The following is an 18525-nucleotide window of genomic DNA, read 5'->3' as shown; positions in this document are numbered from 1 at the left end:
TCACATAAAAGCTGGAAATCGCCTTTTTTGTTATCCTTTTTAAACTACTCAAGCCTCAGTCCTAGGAGTGTTTATTTGTATATGGCTCTTTATCTTTTTAAATATAGTGGTCACGACCACCAGCTAAGTATCAAATTGGTCAAAATGCTGGCTTCATTATTTTCTTTTCTGTGATATCTGTATGTCACTTAACCTCTTTGGCTTCTATGTACTCCTGTCAATATTTACCTTCATGGGTTATGACAATTAAATAACCTTATGAAGCACTTGGCACAATGTGTAGCACTTAGTAAGTATTTGATAAGTGACAGCTACTATTGTCATTATTACTATGTTATGGAACTACAAGGCCCTGGTGGCTTCACTGGTGTTACTTAGTCACTTTATAATCTTTTCCAGATCCTGTGAAATCTGCCAGGATTCCAAGGTAATCCTGGAAATCTCAGAACTTTAAAGCTTTCTTGTTCTTGAACTTGGAAGTGTCTACTACTATAAATTTACACACTTGAACTTAATCTCTCTGCAGAACTAGAGCCGAATAGAAGCCCCTCAGGCAACCTAACCTGTCGCTGTAGGGTGACTATTTCTTGGATGTTCTTTCTGTTTCTTGAATGACTCACTGGCCTTTATCTCCTCAAACATCAGGTTGCTCTGGTCCTTACTTCTTTCACCTGGAGCTGAATATCTGCCCCAGTCAGGGTCCTCCAAAGCATTCTGAAATGCTTTTGTTTGAAATTATCTAATCTCTCCCTAGACGTTGGAAAGCATTTTGAATCTCAAGAATGCCTGTATAGGAAATACGAAATAGAGAGTTGGTACAGACGTCCAAATAGTTTGAAGGAAAGTGGCGAAAGAAGGATGGGGCAGATAATAGTTATGAACATGAACTTGGAGTCAGAAGATATTGGGGTCAAGTCCTGGCTCCTCATTGATCTTGGGCAATATACTGGAAAAGCCACCTTAAGAGGACCATGAGGAAAATGTGTTGATCAATAAAGCTGATTTATTAAAATTCCTTAGAGCAAATAACAATACCACATGGATAGTCTAAGTAGTGTTTTAGAAGAATGAAGTGAGGGAACACTTTTCAAAGGATTCCCACCGCCTGGACTGGGTAATCGGTAGGTCTTATAAAGCAGGAATTCGGTTGAAAATTGGGCAGAGTCCATTAAAAATAGCTTAGGTTGGTGGATACAACAGAATGAAGGCCCTAGAGCAGTCTTGCTGAGCAAGCAGTTTGTTTTGAAAAGTAAGCTGTTTTAGTTGGTTTGCAGTCATATATTCTAGGAACAAGTATTTCCCAAAGTAAACAGCTTAGGGATTATTTTTTGGTTTCAGTATTACTAAATATACATTTAGGAAAATAATGCCTGGCCTGAGTATTATTCAACACAAGAAATAAAGTTGGTTTCAGTTTTTAGTATTTATGTTCTCTAAGCTTTAGTGTCTTTATCTTTGAAATGCAAGTAATGAGTATTATATAGGATAAAGTATTGAAAGCACTTATGTCTGGTCATGATGTTTACTAAATACTCAACATATGTTAGCATTATTTTATGATGAAATAAAATAGTAAGTAATCATTTTATTTGTTGTTATATGATAATCATTTTCATGGGTCTTATTGAATAAAACATATGCATTTTTATGCCAACACCAGAGAACCCATGTTCAGATATCAGACCACCTAATTTTATATCCTGGAACATCACTCGCCAATGTGGCTTCTATAGTAGATTGTAAACACTCTTTAATTATATTTCCATATCTCATGGTAGGAATATTAAAAATACATTTTTCGATTTTGTATTGCTAGTGTTCAAATGGCAGTAACTATAACTAAAACATATGTGCTTGTCTATCCCACACCATTAACAATCATTGCTTTATTTGCAGAATGACATGAATTACATAGCATCCAGTGGACCTCTGTTCAAAGATGGCAAAAAGAGAATTGATTACATCTTGGTTTATAGAAAGACAAATATACAATATGACAAAAGAAACACATTTGAAAAGAACCTCAGAGCAGAAGGCTTGATGTTGGAGAAGGAGGTAGGTGCTTTACTATTATTAGTTATGTGATAAAATGTGTTGGAACAGATATAATCACTTATGGTTTAGAAAGGAAAATATGTATCACATGACTTTATAAAATACATAGTTCTTTTCTACCAAATGTTAAATAAATACATGCACATGCACATAGCCCTATTAAATATGTATTCACTTTTTAATCTATATAATTCTGTACAATTTAAGTATTTTCAAAGGGCATGACTATTTTTGCAATTTTAAACATTGAATAAGGAGTGATTATAGTTATGTCAAGCAGAAAACTTTATGAAAAGGAAAATAACATTTTGAAAGAAAAGAGTTTGCCAAACTATTAATGTCTGTTTTTCAGTGCTGGAACTATGAGTGGTTTGCTTCCCAAATCTTTTTCTTTTGTGAGTTTAAAAAAAAAAAAAAAAAGTTCTTGGAAGAATTTATTTTTTGTAGTGAAACAATAAAAGTACCAAGACTCACTAGAAAAAAAAAAAAAATAGAAGGAAAAGCATATCCTCCATAATCCTAGTACCACAGAAAATTTTTTAAAAACTCACTATTTTAGTTATACCTTGAACAGTTATAGAAAACACATATTAATCGCATTACAAAAAGAAAAAACCTTAAGGTAGAAAATTAAAAATATAGAAATGTACAAAATAAAAAGCCAAAGTCAGTAACTACAATCTCTCAAATCATATGCTTTTCTCCTTTGGTGGTCTTTTTATCTTGCTAGGTGCCCCTCAATATATTTTCTATGTATATACAAATATATAAAATTTTACACAAAATTAGCCACGATATATATGTACATATACATATATACACACATATCTATCTATCTATCTCTGTATATATATGTGTATGTTATTCTGCTATTTACTCCTGTCATTTAGCAATATATTACAGATATCTTAAATTGCCATTACATTTAGAACCAACTCAGCTTTTTACTAGATACATATTATTACAACTTATAGATTTACCCAGCTGTTCTGCTACTGAGAAAAAAAAAAATTAATTAACTATTACAGAGACACCTAAACCTAAATTACTCCTTTTTTTTTTTTTTTTTCTTTTTTTGTGAGACAGAGTCTCACTCTGTTGCCCAGGCTGGAGAGCAGTGGCGCGATCTTGGCTTAATGCAACCTCTGCCTCCCGGGCTCAAGCATTTCTGCCTCAGCCTCCCAAGTAGCTGAGATTACAGGAACCGATCACCATGCCCATCTAATTTTTGTATTTTTAGTAGAGGCAAGGTTTCACCATGTTGGCCAGGCTGGTCTTGAACTCCTTACCTCAAGCGATCTGCCCACTTCAGCCTCCCAAAGCACTGGGATAACAGGCGTGAGCCCCTGCGCCCGGCGCTACCATTGGGTTTTAACTAGTTTTGTAAAAAATAAGAGCGACAAGGTAAAAGAAAAAAAAAACTGTTTTTGATGAAATATCTAGACAATTTGCTAATAAGCTTTATCAGAGTGTTAGTAGGTACTTAGATATAATATTAGAATCCCTTTCTCCCCACAGAACATCTCCTGGAATTAGTTTTCTGAGGAACACACATTAGAAGTACTAAACTGTAGTTTGGGGTAGCCCTAGAAAAACTAATCCATTTAAGGCCCCGCACGATGGCTCGCCAGTAATCCCAGCACTTTGGGAGGTCGAGGAGGGCGAATCACGAGGTCAAAAGATTGAGACCATCCTGGCCAACATGGTGAAAACTCATCTGTTTTCAGCTGGGCGTGGCTGGGCGTGTGGCGCGTGTCTGTAGTCCCAGCTACTCTGGAGGCTGAGGCAGGAGAATCACTTGAACCCGGGAGGCGGGGCTTGCAGTGAGCTGAGATCACGCCACTGCACTCCAGTCAGTCTGGCGACAGAGCGAGACTCCGTCTCAAAAAAAAGAAAAGAAAAGAAAAGAAAAACTAATCCATTTATGTTTATTAAAATCCTTTAATGTGTATGAAATAACAAATACATCATGACTTCACTCTTTACAAGGAATTACTCACACACAACCGAGAGTTACAGAGCCTGGCAAGTATAATTCTGACTTCAGTTTTCTGTTGCCTCCTTTAGTTGTTTATTATTCCTCTTCCAGGAAGTTTAACCCAGAATATTCCTCCCCCTCCCCCCCCACCCAATCACTGGTGGCTAATTAAATAAAGAAGTACTTATTGAAAAAGAAATCTCATGAACTCAGTGTTGTGATAGACTTTTATTCTTTTGATATCCTTGTGACTTCTCCTCCATACAAATAGAATTAATCACTCTTCATCTGCTCCCAGAGCAGTTTATACATAGATCTTATTATGATACTGGTATTTGTTTTTCTCACATATATCAAACTATTTATTCATTCAGCACATTATTTTGGCTAGCACTGAGCAAGCTGCTGAGAAATATAAGTAACAAAGTAACAAACTCGCTGCCTTGACTAAATTTACAGTCAGTATAGGAGTCAGACATGAAATCTGTATATTCGTAATAGATATTGCTCTCAGATTCTACCTAGTTTTCTTGCCAGAAAGCTCAGATTATCAGTTCTGAGTCCTCCTCTTCGTTGTTCCTCCAAACTTTTCTCAAGAATAATACTGGATGTTACTCATCCAAAAAGGGTCCTGTTCCGCTTTTAAAGGAAGTCTATTTATTCTTGAGCTGTCACTCTCAAATCACTCCCAAATGGTGTCTTTGTTTAGACTGACTCTCAGCAGGACAGTGTCCATTTGTCTACTGTTATTCCTGAACAGAGAGGGTTCTCATCCACAATTACAGTTCTTTTAGTCCACATTCACATTCTTAGGATTTGTTTCCTACTGTTAAATAAATTGCCAGGACAGCATGATCAGGAGGTGTATTCAACCTCAATTGCATATTGTTGGAACCAGCCATCCCTGCAAACTGCTGCCATTGTGTTGAACACAAGTTACCAGTCTTGACTTTTTCTGTCCTCCCAACTGTGTACCTCTGACTTAGTTTCCTAACAGTGAAAAGGTTAAAGCTACCCCAGTTTTCCAGAATAGATATTATTAGTTTTGAAGCTGAGTTGGGAGATTTTTATATCTTCCCTCTGAAAAGGCCATAGAAGCCTTATGAAATTTTACCCAAAACTCTGTAAAAAGTCTGCCTATCCAAGCAACGGAAAGTGCTGCAAATTAAGAAAACAAACAAACAAAAAACTTTTTTACACTCTTTCCACTTGATTAATACTTGCACAACTAAGAGAGTACTTCAGAGACTGCACAAGAAAGATGATCTGACCCAGGGTGACTTTCAATCTACACTTACTAACACAGTGCTTAAAATTCTTTACTAGGATAACCTTTATCATTTGAAACTGTGATAAGTGGCCTAAAAGGAAAGTAAATGGTGCTAAATGGCTTGCAACAAGGGCAGTGGTATGGTCTGGAGGGTGAGGGGAGACTAGAAGAAACGGAAGGAGGGAAATTTTAAAAATAAACTTTGAATTGAGATTTGAAAAATGAATAGTAGCTAATGTAGGTGAATAAAAGGGCTAGATGTGGTTTTCAATACTGGCTGTGTATTAGAGTCACGTGGTGATCTTTTAAACTATTGATGCCAGATCCCACCACGGCATAGATCAATTAAACATCAAGATGGTGGTGGGAGGAAGGAATATTTTTCAATACCAGAAAAAAACTGGGTACTAAATGGGTTGGAAAGAATGGCTGCAGTTAAGTCATTCTTTTTTGTTAGTTTAAGACTTTTGATCATTAACTTAAGAAAAATGGGAAGTTATTGAATAATTTTAAGCAGATTAGTATCATGATCACATTCGTTTTCAAAAAAGATAAATTTGGATTACTGAAAAGAAGATAGATTTGAAGAACAAGACTGGATGCACAGAGATCATGGGTGGCATTAGAGATGCAGTTCATATCAGCAATTTGTGTTTCTCTTAGACTTGAGTGCTATGAGCTATCTTATCCTATGTTCTTTCCACCCTGTGCTAACAATTTGCAGAGTGACTTTGTAAAAACATAATTTTTAAGTTTTCTCTTCTCTCAAGAGTGAATCTCCTGCCTCTTGGGAATTTGGGGTGGAATAATTAAATAATAATGTGAAGTATGAAGGCAGTGGGTGTTTTGTTCTCTGAGGAGCTTGCCTTCATCAGAGCTGAACAGAATAGTGCCAGATTGGCAGCTTTTGATTCCTGGGGAAAAGGTAATCTTTCTGCCTGACAGCATCATCCCCGCACCAGCCCCCTGCCCAGTAGCTGCAAAAAAGTGAAACTACATTTCTTTTCTTCTGCTTTGTTTTTTAAGTAGAGGTATAGAAAGAGAGAAATTAAGTTGAATAAGTTATAAAGGAAGGTTATTCATGTTGGTTGATAAAAATCTCTATATATTTTAAGACATACAAAATGAGAAATATTATGTGTGTGCACTTAGTTTGACATTTTACTCATTGATAGTAGTTATTGTAATGCAGAAACATCCTTCTAAAGCATCCCCTTACTTGAGTGTATTAGATTATTTTACATCCTAGAGGTTGACAGTAATGAATAAATAACCAGTACTAGGCAAGCTGTTTATGATGCTAATTTGAATCCTGACACAGCACCCTCTTCCAGAATAGTCCAGGCTTATTTGCTTTCTTGTCTGTGTCACACTGGCTTAGATATAAATTACATAAAATGTGTTCTCAAAATAGGTTAACTTATTCATCCATTTTATAAATGCTTAGTGCAAGCCTACTGTGTGTCCAGCACAGAACTAGGTGCTAGGGATACATAGCAAAACAAAGAATCTTCTCTCTTGACATTTACAGAGCAAATGAAAGTAAAAATACTATAGAAAAAAAAGAGAGGGTATAAGAAAGATAAGGCAAGGGCGTACAAGAACTAGCAAGTGATCAAATGATGGAAGTGGAATGAGTGACACAAAGGGTAGTAGCAGAGGAGGTTATGGGATATTGAGGGTAAGATTATAAAGGGCTGTGTAAGTCATTGAAGAAACTTTGGCTTTCACTCTGGATGAAATGAGGTTCTAAGAAATGCCATGACCTGACTTACATTTAAATAGGTCATCCTGACCCTTGTGTGAAGGATAGACCACTGGAGACAAGAGTGCGAGCAAAGAAGCTGCTTGAAAGTACTGCAGGAGTCCCAACCAAAGATGATGATGATATAAACCAGAGTGATAGCTGTGAAGGAGGTAGAGAGGGATCAGAATCTGGCTATATGTACGGTAAAGTAAAACAAATTGGGAACAACCTGGTAGTAGGAGACCCAAGTTTTCCTGCTGTGGAGCTTAAATCTCCCCAGATCTCTCCCAGCGTTCATCACATATTAGTCACTCTTTCATGTACTCTGGCAACCAACATGCCTAGACTTCAGGAACCACGATGTTTAAAAGCGAATGAGACCGCCATTCACACCAGAATAAGGCCCAGCTCCTGAAAAATTATTTCTTGTCCCAAGATCTATCTATTCCACAATAAAAATTTTACTTTCAAACCCTGCAGGGAACCATTAGGAAGAATATAAATGATCAGTGTGTACTCAAGGTCATGGCTACTCAGTTTTACATAGCCCTACATGTCAGACATCTCAGTCTGGATATAGATTGGTTTTTGTTTCAGTCTAGACTCACTCATCTTCATGAAGGTCACTCCTCTAGCCACTGGGGAAAATGAGGACTATATAGGTTTTCTGTAATCTTCAGGGTCTCAGTTTCTCTCTCCTTGAATAACCTCTGAATAAGAACTCATATCTCCCCAGGAACAAAAAATAAAGTATAGGCATAGAACAATTTAATACATAAAGATGAAAAAGACAAATCTTCCAAAGAAACTATAAAGTCTACAGAAATAGTTTTTTTTTTTTTGTTTTTTGTTTTAAGAAAATTTATGCCCAGTTCAGAGAAAAACGTTTCACTCACCAAGTTAAACCTTGATTCAGGTCACTGTACTTCAGAGTTCTTCCCAAATCATAGGTTAATGCTGGCTTTATGCTTATGCAACACAAAGGTCTATACAGAAGGGTTACAGAGCCAAGGAAGAGGCTCTACCAAAGACGAATTGAGTAGACAGAAAGATTCAAGCTTTGAAAGTCATCATCATTTTGGGTAGTTTCTGATTTGAGAGGTATGCTGTCAACTGAGAAAAAACATTTCTGGAGAATTTATTAAGCATGGGCACTTTATGAGGTGCCCAATCTTTTATAACATTCACACTCAGTGAGGCAGAGATAATTTTCTTCATTTTCCAGATGAGAAAAATGAAGATAAGAGTGGTTAAATAATTTTTCTAAGGCCATACAGCTAGTAAATGGTAGAGATGGAATCTGTACTTAAGTCTTTGTGATCCCAAATACCATGCTTTTTCATTTATACCATGTGATTTATTCCAAGTAGGCAGTAAAGATTGAGGAAATTCAAACTATGCTTGGTGAGAGGCAAGTTGGTGTAACACTGGTAGCCAACACGATGATTTCAAACGAAGGATCTTTGTCATCATCTTACCTAAGACCTTTTGTAAGCATAAAGCAGGAAAATGTATAATAAAACTTAACACGTCTTTCACTTGCCCTGGATGAAGGAGTCATTCAAATAGATGTATGCTTACACTGTATGTTTTAAAAAGTTTTTCTCATCTCTATCATTCCTGCACAAAAATCTTTCCACCAAATTTGGAAGATTCACTAAAAGAGACTGGAAAAAAAAATCATGATCTTCTCTTTTCTCTGATCAGTGACAGATTTCCAGCTGGATGATATATTTTTAAACAAATCGTTATTTGAATGAATCAATAGTCACTTTAAAATATATATATACATTTTTCCCAAGCGTAGATAATATGTGTAACCTTGGTTGGTCTGAATTCAAAGACCTATAGATATTTGAGACATATTATGTTTACTTCTGGCATTGTCAATTTTCATTTTAATAATCCTTTGTCTTTAATTTGAAACAAATGTATTTTAAATAGGAAAAGTCCTTTGGAATTTGCACTGACATGAAAGCATCTTAAGCTATTTTCCCATGGTGATTTGCAAAATACTAGTATCTCAGTAAGCTATTGGGAAAAAACAATCCTTGATGCAGAAGTTTGGAAATTCAGCATACTTTATCTCCTGCTTGGATATTTTTTAGCAAATGCATGCATATTAAAGTGTCTTAGAAGTCCTCTAATGAGAAATCAAAACTTTAGTTAATCATGGAATGAGCCCCCACTTCTTTGCTTCTAATACTCTATGGAACAAACTGGCAACTCCTGCCTGCCCAATGGAAAGGGTAGCCGTGCTGCTTTCTAGGTTTGAATATTAGGCCAATGACATTGGTTCTCTAAGTATTGTTTAGAAACATTGGTAATACAAAAATAAAATGTCGTCTGGCAAATCCATGAAACTAGCCCTGCTTAGAATTTGGGGCTATGGTAATACATGCATATGAAAACGTTATAGTTTAATTTTAAAACATACCTGATTTTAAATTAAATTCAATAATTTCTACCCTACTCTTGAGCTTTTAAGATTCATATGTTTCTTGATAAATTACATCTAATGCAAATATAATGAACAGTGCTAATCAAATGGAGCTCAGCTGTGTCTAACCTGGTGGGTGCATCTAAAGGGAAGCAAACAACAGTTACTTTATTTCAGATGTTTTGCTCCTATAATCACATGAGGGATAAGCTCTGTGTAATTCAATGTTAGAATGTACATAAACTTGTTCCACGCTCTGTGAACCTCAGATATTGTAGGAACTTCAGGGAATAACTGTGTTGGCTTTCTTTCAAAACAGGGTCAAATATGAACATGAGTGATATATGATGCCTAGGTAGTCAGTTATTTATTTACTTATTTTAGACTACTGAACCAAATCTAAGTATTGTGGTGATTCTCTTACTCAAAAGGGTATCAGATTCTCTGAGTATAGCAGTATGATCAAAATATGCAAACAATCCTGGAATTTCCAAGAATTAAACCACAGTACCCCATTTTGTAAAAGCTCTTTAGATAATCCTTATGCATACTTGACTCTGCTTAAAAACCTTTTGCTAGTGAAAGACACTTTAATTCTTATTTGTTGATACAAGTAAAAGTGGATGAAAAGATGAAAGAAAGCAAGCAAATATGATGACTCTATGAGACAACAGATTTTTACGATTTATACCCAGTTTTTCCCAGTATTCTCCCAGGACCAAGCACATAGTTTGAAGACCTAGTAGTTACTCAATAAAATGTGGTAGAAAAATTAGTGAATTAGTTAATAAATGACTGGTGGTTAACTGGGAAGATTTTCTTCCCCCTCCGAACAGGAATGGGGTCATGATAAAAAGCCCATCAAAAATAACTTCACATTTTTAATTGGCTCATGATTGATTGTTCTGATTGGGGATTCTGCATGTTGAAAATCATCAATGTAAGAAAATGCACTAATGCACATAGGTGGTTATTTCTTGTACACAATGTCATTATTACATTTTTATCAAGGTCTTTCTTCATTAAGATTTTTTTATCCATATAAATTTCTTTTAAATCAGTGACAGTGATCATGCATAGTCAAGGGGACAATGCTCTTTATTCCCAAATCAAACTGTGGCATGATATCATCAGCTCTGATTCTAAATAATGTTGCCTATCTTACTATCATTTGCAGCCAGCTATTGCAAGCCCCGATATCATGTTTATTAAAATTCACATTCCATGGGACACGCTGTGCAAGTATGCAGAGAGGCTGAATATCAGGATGCCCTTCAGGTACTTTCAAATTTTACTTTATCTCAATATATATTAAAATGAGTCTATCTTTGCATCACCTTAGAGCAACAAATGCAACCCCTTCTATAGAGAAAATGCTTTTTCTTTCAAAATTTCAGTTTTTCTGGACAGTTATTTTTTTCTTCCTAATTTGTTTGTCTAATTTGGTAAACTTTCTGATTTCCTGGACACTATGTCATTTCAAGGTGGACCTGCCTAGTGGGAGAGTAAAACAGTTGTGTTCAATTTTAACTTACAACAATTCCCAAGATCAGTCTCACTCCTTATTTCATATGGGTGGGCAGAACTCTTTTTAGTTTTGTGGAAGGCAGAAAGTACAGTGCATAGCATTTTCTTTGTATATAAATTGTTCTTCTCTGTATAGTCATTAGCAAGAATCATTTCTCAAGTCTGTGCAACCAGGATGGTTTCTTAATTCTGTCCTCAATAACAAGAAATAAATGGTAATAGGAGGACTGCTTCTTTCAAAGATTTTTCAGTCCTTCCTTTAGGCAAGTAAAGATTAAATAGACATCCGTTTCCCTATATTGAGTATCTTGTGTTTTATGCAGAATGTGTCACTTTCCTCCATCATTTCTCACAGTAAAATTCAACAATGCTCTTACTATGCAAAGTATTTACTCATATTGAAGACATGAACATGTACACTGATGTGGAGCTTAATATTCTTCCTCAGTTGCTAAGGTTTTAAAAGGTTCAGCACAAACAGAATGCCAAGTAAGAGCCTCTAGATAATGAATATAAGTGAAAATTAAGTGCAATTCAAAAATATGGAGAAATTTCTCAGACCTGGTAGCATGTAAGAGTCCAACTCTGGTAGAAGTGCTGATATTCTCAAATATTATGACAAGCCTCTACAGTATTCAACACAAAATGTGAGATATTGAGCCTCATCTTCTTAGTCATTTAAAACACCTAGGGCTGGAAAGATGCAACCATAGTCATTGCCCATAAATCAGAAATTAAGTGTTGGAAACTACTAAGGAATCTTCTTGACAATATTAGAATTAAACACCTAAATTAGCTTATATTCATGCTTGGCTAAGGGTTTAAAAATACTCTATAGAGCTGATATTTAGAATATATGCAAATAATTCCTCAAGGATCTTGGCAAAAAAAGAATAACATTTAAAAAAAGATAAATAAAGGAAATAATATTATTTCCAATTCCTCAGCACCTTATAAAAATAATAAGACTCATTTAAAAAACCCTGAGGTTTGTACATTTTTATGAAGCTTCCTGAATGAAGCAAATAAGTGCCTGTGAGATATTATTTGTGTTATGGTTAGAGAGTTTGAAGTTAGTAGAGGCTAGTTTCAATTCTGGTCATTATACTGAACTAATTTTGAGAGTACAGCTAGGTAAGTTTGCATTTGTGCTAAACAACATTTTTTGAGTTCTGGAATTTTTCTATCTTCATGCTATAAGCTTCTAAAAAGTCTTAAAATACTTGAGTGGGACTTATTACAGATGAAAATATATATAATATTAATAATATGCTGATAATGGCAGGAATACTTGCTCTTTGCTCAAATTTATTCTCTGGTCTGTGCATATACATGTTATACAAAACCATGCAGAATAAAAACAGTGAAATAAATTTTAAACTCTCAAATAATTTTACAAGTAGCAGTCTTCAAATTTAGCATAGATATGGTTAATAATCACCTTTGTTTTTTCACAGTGGGAGTCAAACTTTGTAAAAATATTCTGAAATTCAATTTGAAAACATTTTCTGTGAGCCTTACAACTTTTCGTAGACTCCACTTTCTATCTTATGATTATAGTTGAAACATGTATAAAAATATTCACTGAAGTGTAATTTATAATTGTGAAAAATAAAATATTTAATATGATATTAGCAGATATAAGCAAATTAGAATACAACTTTGCAATGAAATATAGTTTATAAAATGAATGGGTACAAAGATTTCTGAGTGATTTTGGGGGAATATTAAATATAAAATTCTAAATAAAATATAAAGCATATGCAATTATTCATACAAGGTGATTTCAATCATGTAAAATATATAGCAATGCAATTGGAAGGAAATATAATAAGAGATTAAAAAGGATTCCTTCTGATGAGAGGGATTGTGGTTCTCAGTTATTTTCTTTATATTCTTACAAAAGTATATATTTTCGACAAGTTCTAATTTGACTGCATTAATGTAAACACAGGATGCAAAAGAATGACACAAGATAATGACCTGTTTTCTAATATCAGGACAAAACTGCTAAAGAAAAAATCTAATAAATTAATCCTAATTTCAGGATCCTTCATCCTGCCCCATCCTATGAATTCATCATTGTTTCTAAGCATCATAACTGAATTTACGTACAAACTAATTTCCTTGTAGATTAAAGAGGAGGAAGCCCTTAGCAACTATCATAAGCATGTCATTTCAGTACATATCAGTATAAAGTTCAGTTCAGGTTGAATGAACATAGTATAAAATATGTTCAAAGAGGGAGCATGTCTTCCACTTACCTCCTCTAGACTTCATACAAAACGGATGTTTGCCATGATTCCAGAAGATTGGTTCCATTTTTTTTCTTTCCATTGTTGGCATTATTTTACTTAGATCTGGCACAGCCACCTATTATTAAGATGTGATTATGCTTTCATTCAATAGAATAGTGAATTATAAATACAACTTCAGTGTCTTGATTGGCTCGGGATAGCAGAACAAATTACCACAGACTGGATGTCTTAAGCAACAAACATTTACTTGTCACAGTTCTGGACGGTGGAAGTCTGAGATCAAAGTGGCAGCATGGTTGGGCTCTGGTGAGGGCCCTCTTTTGGGTTGTATCCTCACATGGTAGAAGGAGGGCTAGCTAGCTCTCTGGTCTCTCCTCCAATTCATGAGGATTCCACCCTTATGACCTAAATACTTCCCAAAGGCCCCACCTCCAAGAACCATTAAGTATTGGAATTTTAACATGTGAATTTTCGGGAAACACAACTGCTTTGTCTATTGCAATTGGTAACAAATGTTTGCCTTACCCCTAATATTTGATTTTCATAATTTCAAAAATAGCTTTTCTTTCTTTAACACATGTTCATTTCTGCAGTACTCTATCCAGGAAAAGTCTTATAGAGACAATGGGAACACATTCTATGGTGTAATACTTTTCATATTGCTCTTTCCACCATCTCAGTTGGATTTTACTAATTAAAAAAAAAAAAAAAATGGAAGTCAGAGCATGTTTGGCCTCTTCTCTTTTTCCTTATTTCTGCCTTTTCAAATAAACTTCAAGGAACTCTTAGTGATGGAATAATTGTTATTCCCTTAACTTAGATTTAAAAAATCTTTATCACAATTAATTTCTTTGTTTCTCTTCCTAAGAAGTACATTAAAAACATTCTCTTGCTGGATTGTAAGTGACCTTCCTTTGTATGAATTAGAGCTTAGGTCTTTGGGCTGTGTGCCGCAAGTGTTCCTCTGTCCCAAGGGAGATTTTGAAGAGGATGCTTTCTTGACTCAGATCATTTTTAAAAAAACTATATTCATTTTTTAATTACCTGGTAGGAATGCATGTAAAAGAAGAGTTCTACTATATCCAAGGAAAAAATGAAAAAGGGGGGGGAAACATGGAACATATGCAGTTACTATCCCTTTTAATTGGTGTTTTGCCTGAAGTTTCTTCTTTATAATGTTTTTCAAAAAAAATATGATCATTGCATTGTGATTGTGGAAAGTCTTAGAAAATACCATGGAAATTCTCATGATTTACCAATAAAAATATTTTAAAATATGCAGCATTTTCCAAAGTGTGTCAAAGTATTACTAGTTCAACAGGATCTTAAAAGAATATACTGTGACCAAATTTGTTTCTGAACTTCCGAGTTAATAAATAAGAATATTTACGGAAAATATTTTTAGAGAAGTGGCTCTCAGTCTTTAGAGCACATTAAAATGACCTGGGAAGTAATGAAAATGAAGATTTCTGGAACCTGCTCCCAGAGATTCTGGCATATTAGCTTTGGAATGGGATTAGGTATATAAACTTTTAGCAAGCATTCCAAATGTTTGTGATGCCCGTGGTAAGGAAATCTTGTCTTGGAGATTTTAATATTTTAATAGTCTTTATATATTTTATAAATTTCAAGAGGCAGTTATAAATTGTACAGCCTTTTCCTAATTTCCATGTGATACTGGTGTTATTGAGAAAAGAGTTTGAGAACTGCTTGGAGTTCTTTTGAAACATCTTCCCAGATCAGTTTAAATAATGGATGTAACATTAACTCCTTAGGAACTAACTTGTCATTTATTAACAATGTACACTGGAAATTTGGAATAGCAGCTAACTCATAATAAGGGAATGCTATTCAAGCATAAACTAAGTGGCAAATTATTTTGGTGATGGCCAACCTAGACTCCAATTGACAACTGTTAGCATATTCAAGAACAAATACTGCCTTAAAATTAAATTATACAAATTAATAACCTCAATAGGAAACATACATATCTCTTTTTAGAATAACATTTTTAAAAAATATATGCATTCAAAATTTTACCCATATAGAGCAGTTCCATATTTATTCATCTTTGAAACCTACCTGTCACATTCAACGAAGTTGCAAGATTTGTTAGCTATAACCTTTCTGCAAGTTCTTTTCTTCCTCCTGTCATAAACATTAATCTTGAGCATTTTATCTAAATTTTCTGCTTGGATATATGTGTAAAATTGTAATTTGCCTACATTTTTCTAGCCACTACTTTCTTGACTTTTCTTTAAAGTAAGTATGACCTACATGTTGGACTTGATGTTTCAAATCTAACCAGGACAATTTCAAAGGTTTATAATAGTCGACATTTTCTAGTTTTTGTCATATCAGGAAGGACTTAGCCTGGGTCTTCTGCATTCCAGAAATGTCAGATCCTTTTAGCATTTTTCTTGTGATCCAAAGCTGGTTCCTATTCATGCTTACCTCTCACACATAAGAGAGTTCAGCACATTTTAAGATAATTCAGTCATCCTGCGGCTTCTCAGATGGAGTGCCCAGATAGGGCCAACCTCACATTTTTTGTCAAGCTCTTTCTCCCACAAATATTTTAAACAAAGCAAATTTGGGGCTATATTTGTAAAACATTAAGTGCGGCTGGGCGTGGTGGCTCACGCCTGTAATCCCAGCACTTTGGGAGGCCGAGGCGGGTGGATCACGAGGTCAGGAGATGGAGACCATCCTGGCTAACATGGTGAAATCCCGTCTCTACTAAATATACAAAAAATTAGCCGGGCGTAGTGGCGGGCGCCTGTAGTCCCAGCTACTCGGGAGGCTGAGGCAGGAGAATGGCGTAAACCCAGGAGGCTGAGCTTGCAGTGAGCCGAGATCGCTCCACTGCACTCCAGCCTGGGCGACAGAGCAAGACTCCATCTCAAAACAAACAAACAAACAAACAACAAAAAACAAACAAAAAACATTAAGAGCGAGACTCCGTCTCAAAACAAACAAACAAACAAAAAACAAACAAAAAAAAATTAAGAGCAATCATTTTTATCATAATTGGGGTTAAACTTAGATCACTTTTTATGCAAAAATAATATGAAATATAAAATCTAAAGGGAGGCCAATCTATAAAATAGATAGGAGCATGGGGGTCAGGGTTTCACTCACTTAACTGTCCTCCTCACTTAGCCCCACAGGCATCTCCACATGTAGCCATTGACTGTGTTGGACTCTGGCTGGAAACAGTGGTTGAGGCAATCGTTTACTTATAATTTGAAGTGATTGTTGTAATAGGTAGATAGATGACTGCAGCCTTGACACAAGGTATAAAATAGCAGAACCTTTCAAACGAAAAATTAAGGGAAAACTAAAGCACTGTACATGAACAATAGGCAGTTACTAAATTACAGGATGGAAGATTGTAGGTAGAAAAGGATTTGGCCCTGCACATTCATTTATACAGAAGAATTAAGGAGAATTATAGGTTGTTCTTTGCTTTCTGGATCAAAGATATGCGGTATATTGAAAATATAAAAACAAAATTTGCCCCCACCCAGAAAACCTCTCCACAAAGATAGAAAAGGAAGAAAACCATTTCGTTATTGAATAAACATTAAACCAGAATGTGATGCACATCATAGTCAATTCACTAAAATTTGTAAAGACAGAGGGAAATCTCATTTTTTTAATATAGCCAAACAAATACAACCTATTGCAAGCACGTTCTCAAACTAAACAATAACAAGCCCTATATTAGTCCGTTTTCATACTGCCATAAAGAACTTCCATGAGACTGGGTAATTTATAAACGGAAATGGTTTAATTGACTCACAATTCTGCATGGCTGGAAAGGCCTCGGAAAGCTTAACAATCATGGCGGAAAGGGAAGCAAGCACCTTTCCCACAAGGTGGCAGGAGAGAGAAGAAACGAAGGAGGAACTTCCAAACACTTATAAAACCCTCAGATCTCGTGAAAACTCACTCACTATCGTGAGAACTCACTCACTATCGTGAGAACAGCACGGGGGAAACCGCTCCCATGATCCAACCACCTCCCTCCTCAACACCTGGGGATTACACTTCGCGATGAGATTTGGGTGGAAGCACAAAGCCAAACCGTATCATCACTCACAGTTCATCATAGACTCACCTGGTAATTGGGCTGTTAATTAGCTTCATACGGAAGAGAAATAAATCCTCTCACATCTTTTTGACAGGAGGTAGTTCTGCAACTTGGCGCAAGGCATCCGCCAAAGTTAAGCTCCTACCTACCTGTCACAGAAACGGACAGGGGACTGCTATCTCCTTTCATGTTTACATTTTAAAAAGACGGCCCCTAAATCCTGACAAAAGGCCCATCGCATTTTGTAAAGAATTCATATACATTTCAAAGAGAGGAGCAAGTACTTACAATGGCAAGTTTTCTTAAGTTAATGCTCTCAGAAGAGAAAGGGAAGAGAAGTCTCTTTCGTTTTCAACAGGGAGAATTAAGTCTATTATTTTTTATTTTTATTTGTTCTTACCATATAAGTGGTCTAAAAAGTATTTATATTCATCTTGTATGACTTTCTTTCTCCATTTTCTTTATTTCTCCTAAAGCATTTTCTCAATAGTTTTTTAATTGTTTAAGAGAAGTATTCAGACTACCATCAATAAAGATAGAGAAGTAGTGTTTAGTTCAAATGCCAACCAACCCTTTCCATATTCTTTTATAACAGTCCTAGCCATATCCACTCCTGATAATTACAGTTGTAAACATTATCTCCTTTTAATGATGTCCCTGGATTTGTTTGATGCTGGGAATTATTTTATACCAATTTCCACATTTGTAGTTTTTTTGAAAAAATTACTGTATTTAGTAAGTGTTTATTAAATGAAAAATACTCTCTGGCACTGAAAGAGTTAAATGCAACTGTGAATTAAGCAAAGGCTCATTCATTTTTTCATTGACCATCAGTGAAGAGGTATGTTACATCAGGGAAAATAGTGCAAGACAATCTATGTAGGGGTGGTTCTGAAGGAAAGATAAGTTTACAGTCCAGTAAGAATTGAGTGAAGTACCCGCACAAGCTTTTGTGTATGTTTGAAAAAAATAGAGAAATATTTAAAGTGTGAGTTTAGGATAGATATAACAAGCTTCAGTGTTCCATATTTGAAGTTAGTGTTGGTATATGGCAGGGACAACTTTAAAATTATTTTCTGGCAATATGACTGCAGTGAAATATGGTATGTCCAAAAGTTTTCAAGTTTTCTAAGCAGCTAATAACATACTTAGGG

At 35.3% G+C, this 18525-nt stretch overlaps 1 protein-coding gene across 1 annotated transcript in view; it reads left to right on the top strand.

Moving 5' to 3' along the window:
* Window positions 1-18525, top strand: part of ANO3 (anoctamin 3) — a 321270-nt gene that overhangs the window by 160508 nt on the left and 142237 nt on the right. The window contains exons 5-6 of the mRNA XM_058446923.1: window positions 1897-2055; window positions 10668-10768. Of these exons, the coding sequence (XP_058302906.1) occupies window positions 1897-2055; window positions 10668-10768 (260 nt within the window). The remainder of the gene's footprint in view (window positions 1-1896; window positions 2056-10667; window positions 10769-18525) is intronic.

This window comes from Hylobates moloch, unplaced genomic scaffold (assembly GCF_009828535.3).
Source record: "Hylobates moloch isolate HMO894 unplaced genomic scaffold, HMol_V3 SCAFFOLD_11, whole genome shotgun sequence".
NCBI lineage: Eukaryota > Metazoa > Chordata > Mammalia > Primates > Hylobatidae > Hylobates > Hylobates moloch.
The sequence above is the reverse complement of the archived record's forward strand: the minus strand, read 5'-3'. Positions and strand labels throughout refer to the sequence as shown.